Here is an 11,200-nt window from a genome sequence, read left to right as displayed (position 1 = left end):
AATTTGGGCCCTGGTTATGTCTCTGTCCATGCTTTGGATGCAGCATTGCATAGTTCTTTTATTTCCCTTGCGTTAGATCCCTAAGTTTATACGGTGCTGCCTAAAGGGTCCTAAAGGGAATTTGGGCCCTGGTTATGTCTCTGGCCGTGCTTTGGATGTAGCATTGCACAGTTCTTTTATTTCCCTTGTGTTAGATCCCTAAGTTTATACAGTGCTGCCTAAAGGGTCCTAAAGTGTCCGTGGGTGGGACGGTGCAAGTACAACCGGCTGGAGTTCTAGATGTCCACGTTCAGGACCACCACTGTGGGTAGTAAGCAGTTAGTAAACACAGTTACTAGCTGTGCACAGTCTGCTGACCTCTAGTGGTACTCCCCAGATTGCGGGTGGGAAATCACAATATCTAGGAAAGCCTCGAAATAATAGTTCTTATACACGTATTCTAGATTGAAATCAAGGCGTGCTGATGAATTGTAATAGTGCTGTTTATTTTTGCAGACATTGGGTCCGAAAGGTACACCTTCAGTTTTACTATTCGGGATTCACCGACTTACTTTATAAACGTAAATTCTTGGGGCAGAGAAGAGTACATTCGGTCACTTTCAGACAGCTTTAGAATTGGCGACTGTGGTAAGTTGGAGTTTATTCTGAACATGTTTCTGTTTGAATGTGGGCTTTTTTCAGTAAATCAGTGTTATGTGTTTGCGGTTTTGCTATATTTTTCTCTGAGGACTCAGAAAACACTCTAATTGGAAACAAATTGTTCAGTTATGTTAAGTATAAAGAGGAAAGGAATAAGATTTCAAGGATTTAAATTCAAAACCAGTAAATATGTCAACAAAACGACTAGATAGAAATGCACTGAATGCAGCCACCCAGAACTTGTCTGTAGTTAATCGGTCTAAATTCCTGTATTATATTCAGCTCTTAGAAACTGCGAAAAATAAACTCTATGAAATAGTTAGATGTTTTTCTTTGTCTTCATGCAGTTATAGATATGATTATGACTGTTTATAAAAACACAGCCAAACCCTTCTTTTAGGCTGCGGGTTTATCATGTTAATAGAAAGACCTTGCTGCCCATGGTTGCTAGATCAGAGTGTTTGGCTAAAACTTGTGACTATGAAGAGTACGCACCAAAGAACTCTGTGCCATTTGGCTTCGGTTAAATGTCTTGAGGACTCCCGTTGGCCTTTGGCTGTAATGTGAGCTGTCTGGGCAGGTGTGGGTTGCAGTATGACAACATTTATCAGTAGTTACTGCACGTATCTTTTCCATGTCAACCTTGAAAGTAACCATACTCTTTATATGTGTCTGTACTCACTTTTCTAACGTTACTTATCAATGTTTTATTTTAGTTACAATTGAAAACCCTCTAGTGCAGTCAAAGGAAGCAGAAAGGGAAGAAAAATTCAACCCTGTAACTCCTAGGTAAATTTAAAGCATAAACTGGTAGTTCTTTCCAGAAAGATCAAAGTTAGCACCTGCTTCAGTTGCCACCCAATTGCAGCAGCATGCAGTGGGTAGAAGTACTTGGGGTTGGCCTTCGTACGTAGCTGCCCCGGCCTCCCGCTGTTCAGCTGTGTATGGACAGATCACCTCGGGAGACAAGGTTTTTCTCGGCATGTGGTCTTTGGAGTTTTGTCATGAAGTAATAACGCCCTTTGTAAGTAAACAGAGCAAAAGTCATCCTTTGAGTAAAGTCTACTGAAATGATTGGAAGTTGGTTGGATATTGCCAAAGCATTTTGTCAGACATGACTGTTTCATAGACGGCATTTCCTTACTGAAATCCATTCACATGATGGGTATTTTAACACACTGTGATGCTATTTGTTACTTATATGGTAAGGCATTGTCATTCCTTTTGTATCACACGATGTACATATGTCATCTTCCCATGTATTCTCTAAAATCAGAACAATTTGAACCAGTATATGAAACTAACTTGCACTCCAAGTCATAACTGAGGTATGTTTTAACTTATCTTAGATATCTAAGATGTGGTTGTTGGCTAGACTAACCTCTAAAATCAGAACAATTTGAACCAATATATGAAACTAACTTGCACTGCAAGTCATAATTGAGATATGTTTTAACTTGCCTTAGATACCTAAGATGTGGTTGTTGGCTAAACTAATACACCTGTTCTTTAATTAGGGTTTCTTTCCTAATTGGTCATATTCTAATATTTTTAATAATATGGTAGTCATAAGAAGATTGCATGTATGTACATTAAATTGGCAATCAGAAGGTTTAGGTTCTTGCTTACTGATCTTCTCTAAGCTTCGCAGCAAGCATATCGCTGTCGTAGTTACATTCACTTTCTAGCAGAGCAGAAAGAAGTGAAAGAACAAAGGTCAGGTAGAACCTTCACTGAGGAAAAAAGCCCCTCTCTAAATCTATAGACGTCATAAGCATTTGTAAAATACATTTACCCAGAATATATTGAATATATCTCAGTTCTGCTGGCTAACAGTGCGTTATACATGTTACTGAGGTCACTGGGCTTTACTTTGAAAGCACCTTACCAAATCCAGTCTGACTACAGTAATGTTGTATTATGTCACAGTGCCAAAACCTCTCAGTTGCCTAGATTACAGATATTTCAGAATGTATCTTATTTTTAGTGATCATTAAGGGCTGAAAGTCTTACAAATATTTATTGTATATGGCTAGAAATTCAAGCTGGCTTTTCAATCCTTAATAAGGATAAAGTACACAATAATAAGTCTTCCATGAGAGAAAAGCATATAGTTTTTAAAAATAACAAGTTAATTCCAAATCTTCCCTATCTTTAGGGAAAACAATAAAGGAATAAATCAGCAGTTATTTTCTCAAGTGAGTTAACTAACACTTTACACTGTTAACGTATTGGTGAGGGAAGCGCTGATGGTTGTGATCTGCTTTCTGCATGCCATCTAGTTGCTACAAATTATTGCTCAGTGAAAACCACTCCGTGGTCAAAACGGCTCCGTGTTATGAAATGGACACCCAGCTACTTTCGCTGTTGCATCTGCCCATCAAGGACCCTCAGGACTATTATTCACTGGGTGATATCATTGCAAATGGACAAAGTCTCGACGGAAGGATCCTGAACGTGCTTGCAGCTGTGATGTCGGTAAGTTAAGGAGCCACAACTGAGTAGTGTTTTTCTACTGTGTTACGGGCAACTTCATTGACTTAGGTGTGAATATGGATTTTGGGACTCAGAGTGGACAGGAATCACTGGGATGGTTTGTTTAAGTTGGCCTTACTTCACCTGAGTTACAATAACCCTACAAGCTACTTGATGGGATTTTTATCAATGAGGTGAGGAGAGAATTTAAGGGAATGGAAGTGTCCTAACTCAGCTGTCTTTTTGAAATCATGGATATGCAAGCAGTAGGTAACTTGAAATTTGTAAACTGCAGAATTTTATAAAATGAAATGCATCCCTTTATCCTGACGTAAAACTACTGTTGTTAAACTTTTAGTGGTGTACATGTTTTGGTTTGGGTGTTTGTTTCTTTTTCTTTTTTAGTAGTCTACAGGGATTTTTTCCCCTTTGTAACTCTTGTTTTCTAGATTGTCACTTTTATTCTCCTAAACACTTAATAGAGGAAAAATGACTGCTTCTCTTTCTTCCCAAAGGTGGGGGAGCCAAAGTATTTTATAACTTCAGACAAAAGAAAAGGTCAAAGGTGTGAAGTAAAGCTGTATGACGAAACAGAGGTGTCTTTTCCAATAGTGTGGTAAAGTGCTTTTTAATTCACTAAAATACACAAATTAATTCAGGAGTAGGTAAAGACATTAACTGTAACACATACAGTTATGTGTCTGTACTGTACAACGTACTGCTATACGCTGTCTTTTAACTGAAACGTATTGTTAGCTGGGGGCAACTGTGATGAAGCAGTGACGTACACAGAACAGAGGTCCAAAACAGAGATTCATTAGAGTGACCTTATGTGTATTGTCTAGTTTTATGACCTGCTGACAGACTGTTAGCTCATGAATGGCAAAATGAAGCTTAGTTCCAAATAGTTACATTATCGGATGTGGAAATTTGAACTAATTCAGGAAATGGCATTTAAAAACAGCTGCAAAGGCAGCAGAGGCAAAGATGTGGGAAATCCTTGAGCCAACAGCATTGTAGCGAAGCTATTTCAGAGGCCGTCAGTGAGGAGGTGGCTGAGCAGTGCTAGATGAAAAGTAAATATCTTCAATCTTTTCCCAAGGACCAAGAAAAAAAACCAAACCACCAGAACAAAGCTGGGCTTTGGCAATGTTCCTGCCATCCAAACTGAGCAGGAACTGAATGAGATTTTACCAAGGGACCTAACCATCAAATTATCATTTTCGAGGGCTACCGCTGACCTCATTCTAGACTCATCATCCACAGTTACAAGGATTCCAGTGCTGGGAAGCTGGCTGAACATCTGGCCTAGTGATGTGCACAGGCAGCTTGTTCCCACAGAAAAGGCTCAGCTGATAATCAGTTATTTTAACTGTGATTTGCTTTAGTTAGAAATTCCTCTGTCAAACCTCTGAAATACACACAGTACTTCTCCCAGGTATATTCTGCATTTAATAATACTGAACAATCTAACAGCTCTTTATTTTATCCTGTTTGCCATGGGATAAAATAGGGATTGTGTTAGTCCATACACAAAGCATCTGTCTGCCTGCAAACCAGATGCCTGTGGATATACTTGGCATTTCATTTGCATGTTTGTGTAACAGAGGAGTTGTGTCCCCTCTGACCAATTTAATTATAACTATATTATTTAGTAATTTAGCACTAAACAGTTTGCATGCTTTCAAAAATTGTTTGATACATTAACTTCTTTTAATTTAGTTGGGATAATGAATCAATCCAGCTTGCCCAGAGTTGGATCCCCCGAGAAACAGGTATAATAGTCTATTTTTTATGTTTTTCCTGTAGTTCTTAACATGGTACTTATTCAACAGTAACAGTTGGGTTTTGTTTTTTTAAATGCACAGTAATATTTGCATCAGATGTGAGAATAAATTTTGACAAATTTCGGAACTGTATGACTGCAACTGTGATCTCAAAAACCATCATTACAACCAATCCAGGTAAGAGCTGGTGACGTATTGCTCTGGCATCAGTACTCATCAAGACTAGTGCACTGCAGTGCATGAATGAACCTGATTTCTTCTGCCTGCTTGCCTCAGAAAGCTTCCTACTTCCTGTCTCTGTTGTCATGACCAATGCTTTTGGCTTCCACCCTTTTCTCTATATATTTATTTATTAATTTTTTGTTCTATTTAAGCAGCCTTCATGTACTCCATGTAGGACTAACTAAAGTAAAAAAGAGAAAAGCATCTCTCCACTAATTCCAAGAGACAGTGTGTTGGTGCTACCAGAATAAAAAGTTGTAAAATAGAATTATACTGTTATTTTTACGTTACATATATTAGTAACTTTTAAAAATACATTTTCAAGAAACAGCAGAAGCAAATGTTCTCTTCAGCTTCATAAAAGAGAGCGCACAATCAGGAGCTTTCCATGAGAAAATGGAGGAGCAGTCAAAAGACTCCATCAACCGTAAGCGTGGATCTAAACACTTTGATTTTTGTTTAACTATATAGTGTCGTTTCACAGTGCAGTTGGAAGTTCAAGTTCTCGCTCTGTGACTTGAAAGAAACTACACTGTACTTCACATCTGGGCTGTTGCTGCTGGAGCGATCCCTTAGAACATCAGTTATACATCTCCTGGGTTGGTGACTGTGCCCCCTCGCAGCCTGTCTGGCATGTTCTTTGTGTCTTGAATGAGCATGAAAAATGGAGAGGGAAAGTTTTGTCAAAAACTCATTTTAGGGGATACAATTAGATATTTTCTTCATTGGACTCCCCTTTTGTTTTAGTTTTTGGGGTTGGTTTTTGTTGGTTTGTTGTTGTTTTTTTTTTTTTTGTCCCCCAAACGATAAATCTGCTTCAAAAGGAAGGTGTGGGGGGCTTTTCTGGTGCTTTAGACCAAATCTCCTCCTTTTTATTACCTTAAGACCCCTTTTTGTTGTTGCTCTTCTGTGTTGTTTCTTTCTCAAACACGCTTAACCTGTCTCTTTAAACTTTCAGTGGAGACTATAGTTGATGTTTATACTGTAAAAGAGCTGAAAGAAAAAGCTTTGCAGAGTGATTGGAAACTGGAACCACTCTATGGCGTTATTTATGGCTACATTTCTACACTGGACATTGATGATAATGCAACTAAAATTATTCGTAACAGATGGTAAGCAACTGCCTGTTTTAAATTTGCCTTAAAAAGTGCTTATCCTTCCTCCTCTGACCCTAAGTAAATGGCACAATGTTTTAGCCCAGTTCTGGACAAGAATTACAACGCCTCTGGAGGATGCCATGGGGATTTCTGTTGTGTAGACCTCCAGAAGCTGCAAGGAAGAGGAGCTGGCTTTATGAAGGACTTGCTCTTTCTGGTCCTAGAGGAGCAAAGAAGAAATTGGCCAGTTTGTCCCAAAGAGACTTAAGAGTTTATAAAAGGAAGACTTCTTTTTAAAGAGGAAAAGTTTCTTGGGAAATAGTCTAGGAAACAGTTTGAAACAAGGAGGAATTGCATATATGCATTAATTATCTTATGTTTCAGCTCAGTATGTCGTTTTCTGGTGAATGAAAGGTCAAACACATGCACTTTCTGCAGCGACATCTCCTCCAAGTCAACTTTTGCAAGCTTTGACATCCTGGTGGATCTGACAGATCACACGGGCACTCTTTATTCTTGTTACCTGTCTGACTGTGTAGCTGAGGAGGCATTAGGCTGCACAGTAAGTAGAAATGAATTAGGTTGTTCTAGTGACCTGAGCTGTGAAGCCGGGTGAAAATTACAAATACATATCGATGTTCTTCGTGTGTGTGTGTACACCGGTTAAAAAAATTGCGTATGGATATATACACATGTGCTTGGCTTGTTAGCAAGTCTAAAGTTAGAAGTCAGTAGCTGCTAATAAGAAGAAACGTGTTAAATGTAAGAGGGAACAACATATTCAGACTACTGCTTTGTTTTAATAATTTACACGTTTCTGAGAACATGGTTGGAATTCCCTAATTTTCATTCTCAAAGAATTTATTCTGATTAATTTTGATACACATATTTCACCAAACACGATGTTAAAAGAGGGAAAATACAGCTTAAAAATGTATTCAAGAACCCCGTAAGATGCTCTCTTCCTCATCATGTTGTTGTGGAGATGTTGTTACAACCGTATGCCGAAGACGTGTTCTGTTATGTCCCGTTACTAACAGGTCCATGAGTTCCTCGCTCTAACAGAAGACAAGAAGACTGCATTGAAGTGGCAACTTCTCTTGGAACGAAGCAAGATGTATTTTAAAGTTAGTATTTAATGTTGATTTAAACCAGTAGCTGTTTCCCATTCAGTGGTATATTTAGCACTGAAAAATTCCACGTCAGTTCTGCTGAACTTTTTAAAATAGGGATTCGTTTTTGTACATATTCTGAATATTCCAACTAAATCATCTGTGCCCTAATTTCAGCAGTAGGGATGTCTGTGCAGGATCAGATATGTCAGCCTCTTTCAGGTGAACTGGAAAGACAAACTGATTGAAGAGCTGGTATTTCAAAACACGTATGCGTGATCTGCTCTGCCGCTGACTTCTACTGCTGTAGGTTTATAATGAAGAAAGTTAGCGAGACCTTGTTAATAACCTGAAGTTATTAACCTTACTGCAAGAATAAGGTTAATAGTAATAGTTAATAGTAACTTAATAACCTTATTGCAAGAATAAGGTGCAGTCAATATATGTAATAGGCTGTACGGTATATGGGATTTCCTAAGTACATTTCTCAGTTACCTGTATTTTTGGAAATAATGTGATTAGGTATGTCTAAAATCTGCAATTCTCCTCAAAGCAACAACAAAAGTAGATTCAAACACCTGGAGCAACTGAAGATCTGCTATTTTTGCATTGTCCATTACTTTTTTAATAGCATGCTGGATACTGGATCCTTTTTCATGGAACTGCCTCTTCTAGGATAATTCTAAACTCCTTTTTTTAAACTTGCCCTTCTTAGCAAAACTGTTCTTACTTTCCCATTTCCCCCACCCTCTGCCTCTCTTTCCAGGAGAAAATGCAGGCGTTCCACTTCAGTAATGACAAGTATAGAGCATAAAATGGGTGTACTCATGTATAAAATAACGTAGAATATGTGCAACTCAATCTGTCAGTTAAACATGCTGTGTGATATTTGAAAATAACGTATTTTGATGTGCTATACAGCGGTAAAAACAAAGACTCCTAATTATTTTTACAGGTTACTTTGTCACCGAGTTGGAGAACCGGCCTGAAAGTGAATCTTCTCTCATGCAAGCTGGCAGACCCTGTAGAGGCCAGTCAGAGCCTGGGAAAGAAGAGATTACCCTGCTAGGAAAAGCCTAATTCCTCGCTCTAGTATTAGGGGTAGTTTGCTGCTGTTGGATTTTGCTGAGCATGTTCTGATGGTTAAGGAGGGATATGCATGACTAGTCTCTGTAAGCCGGTGTCTGTGTTGGTCTTTGTTCAGGTGATTGTACTTTAAAAAGTGTACCCGGGCCTCAGCTTAAGAGAAGTTCATTCTACCCCCCTTACAAGGGGGCTGGGACACTCAGTTTGAATGTATTTTAAAAATCGGAAATAACAAATAGAACAAGACAGGTCTGTCGAGCTTCTGTGTTTCCACCTGACTTGCTTCTGTGCCACTTTCGTGTGCTTTCAAACAATAAAGGGCCCCTTTGAAACACTGCCTGTGTCTGTGGTGTATGTTGGTGAGTCCATACAGGGAATTTCTGGGAACAGCCGTGATTTTTGCAAGGCTGTTTTCCTCTGGAGCAGACTAAGCCTGGTCAGAATGGGGTGATCAAGTGCCAGGACCTCTGATGGCCACCCAAGTGAAGACTACAGGTGACAGAGCAGAACGGGCTCTTCCTCACCAGGATAGCTGTGATTAGCTGAACATGAAGAACCCAGGTATGTACGTTTTGCCCTTCTTCGTGCATTTTTTCCTATTTTTTAATCCATTTCTGTCCTTACCTTCCCCTGCAGCTGGTGTATTTGCTACACTCACCAGTCCACACGCTCTCAGCATATCAGGATTCAGCCTGTTTCAAATGGTGGGAGGTTACTGCAGCCCTGCTCCACCTACTCATTAAAGCAACGTGGCAGAGAGAAAACAACTCCAGAAACAGTGAATTTTGAGGAGCAATGCTCCAAGACTGTATCCCGCTGCCCCAGTGAGCGGGAACAAGGGACTGAACACACAAAAAGCATTCCAGTTGGGTCACTGCATCTCCTGTTGCAGCAATACCCAACTACAGAGTATTAACGGTTACGGGCACTGTTAAAGTGAACGTTTCCGCAATACCCAACTACAGAGTATTAACCGTTACGGGCACTGTTAATGTTTCTGTTCATTTAGCAAAATGAACGGACTGGAAACGGGAAGTTACCCAGCGTGGCTTGTTAACAGCTGGGAATACTTAAAACTCCGGCCGCTGCACTGCGCTGTGTAACAGCAACCGCTGCAGTTTGTGTTCAGAATATATTAAAATCAACCCAAGCAAAGACAACTTTACTGGTGACCTTCACCACTGAGCTGCTTTATTGTTGACCTTTGAATTATTTTACTTTTAGAACTGTATTTAAAGCACTGTTTTGGGGAAAAAAATAATCTGCCAAGCATTTGGCACACTTCCTGCTGCACTACCCCCCTCGGAGTGGGAGGGAAAGCAGTCCTCATTTAATTTGTACATTTGCAAAACGCATGGTGGAATCATGAAACTGATCTAAAAAGCAACCATCTCTTTATTGTACAATACCCCAAAGAGAGATTCTTCCTGAAGACCATCTCTTTATTGTACAATACCCCGAAGAGAGATTCTTCTGTAATTCATGAGTTACCGTTACACATACATCTTCGATTTTATACAGCACGGGTGAACTTCAGCTTTGACCTCACCCTTTTAATGGCTTAATTTGTGATTTTTATTTCACGGCAGTACGTTGGCAAAGCACCAGCAGAAGAGCACACGCAGCGCGGCCACCCCAGCTCCCCTCCCCAGCTGTCCGGCACACCGTCTCCAAGGACAGTTCCAAGGTGCAGCTCAGATATTGACCACCTGCCCCAGCTGGGTTGGATGCCAGGGTCAGCCTCAGAGGAGGCTGAAAGCCTCCATGGAAACAGGGCTGTTTCAGCTCGTGGGCATGCCAGGGTCAGCCTCAGAGGAGGCCGAAAGCCTCCATGGAAAGCCTCCACAAGCTGTTTCAGCTCGTGGGTTAGCGTCTTTGATGTGCGACAGTCCGTTAAGACGCTTGGGCCATTTAAGTGTTCAGTGTACAGGGCAGCTTGCGTGTCTCTTCCTTCACAGATGTTCCCAAAAGAGCCTCTTCCTACGCGGCCAGGGTCCCAGCCCAGCTCCCGGTCAGGATCCACGCGTTTGCTGTGCCACCTTAAACCGCATGGAGAGGATGTCGCTTATCCCAGCCTCTATCTCGTCGTTGGCCTGCACAGACCCCACTCCTTTGGGAGACCCCGTCAGAATCAAGTCCCCTTCTTCCAGGGTGAGTATTTCGCTGATGTAGCTGATCAGGTAAGGGATGGAGAAGATCATCGAGGAGGTCTCCCCCTCCTGCCTCAGCTTTCCGTTCACCTTCAGCCAGATTTTCAGGTTGTGAGGGTCTGGGATCTTCTCCTTGGGGACAAAGTCACTGACGGGGCACGACGAACGGAAGCCCTTGGCCAAGGTCCAGGGCAGACCCTTCTTCTTGCACTCCTCCTGGGTGTCCCTGGCCGTCATGTCCAAGCACAGGGCGTAGCCCGCCACGTGCTCCATGGCGGCGGCCTGGGACACGGCCTGGGCCCGCTGCCCGATGACCACCCCCAGCTCCACTTCGTGGTGCAGGTTGTTGCAGTAGTAGGGCCGGAGGATGGGCGACCCTTCGCGCACGTAGGCCGAGGAGGGCTTGAGGAAGAAGAGGGGCTCCCGCGGCGGCGCGTTCCCCAGCTCCTGGGCGTGCTCCGCGTAGTTGCGTCCCACGCACACGATATTCCTGCCCCACTCCCAGAAGCGGGCCAGGGGTTTGGAGGAGGCCATGGCACAGCGGGTCTCCTTCCCCCGGGGGCGGCGGGTGCCCTTGCGGCGTCCTTGCCGGGCCCGGAGCGGCGCGGCTGCCACCGCCTCCCCTCGGCCGC

At 41.9% G+C, this 11,200-nt stretch overlaps 2 protein-coding genes across 2 annotated transcripts; one reads left to right on the top strand and one right to left on the bottom strand.

The window, feature by feature from the left end:
• Positions 1–495: 495 nt before the first annotated feature.
• MEIOB (meiosis specific with OB domains) lies at positions 496–8,401 on the top strand (the record flags this gene model as incomplete). Its single annotated transcript, XM_010148249.1, has 11 exons — positions 496–627; positions 1,356–1,428; positions 2,922–3,117; positions 3,630–3,730; positions 4,837–4,889; positions 4,983–5,078; positions 5,449–5,550; positions 6,082–6,235; positions 6,605–6,782; positions 7,261–7,347; positions 8,288–8,401. Coding segments are annotated over 11 exons (1,286 nt in total), but the record flags the coding sequence as incomplete, so codon positions are not given.
• A 2,029-nt stretch (positions 8,402–10,430) lies between these two features.
• On the bottom strand, positions 10,431–11,125 carry FAHD1 (fumarylacetoacetate hydrolase domain containing 1). Its single transcript, XM_010148248.1, has one exon. The coding sequence runs from the start codon at positions 11,100–11,102 to the stop codon at positions 10,431–10,433; it is 672 nt and encodes a 223-aa protein (XP_010146550.1). The 5' UTR covers positions 11,103–11,125.
• Between the last annotated feature and the right edge of the window lie 75 nt (positions 11,126–11,200).

Source organism: Eurypyga helias, unplaced genomic scaffold, assembly GCF_000690775.1.
Source record: "Eurypyga helias isolate BGI_N326 unplaced genomic scaffold, ASM69077v1 scaffold29523, whole genome shotgun sequence".
Lineage (NCBI taxonomy): Eukaryota > Metazoa > Chordata > Aves > Eurypygiformes > Eurypygidae > Eurypyga > Eurypyga helias.
This window is presented reverse-complemented; position numbering and strand designations above follow the sequence as displayed.

Excerpts from the sequence above, each read along its gene's own strand:
- FAHD1 (XM_010148248.1), bottom strand. The coding sequence starts at position 11,102 with ATGGCCTCCTCCAAACCCCTGGCCCGCTTCTGGGAGTGGGGCAGGAAT.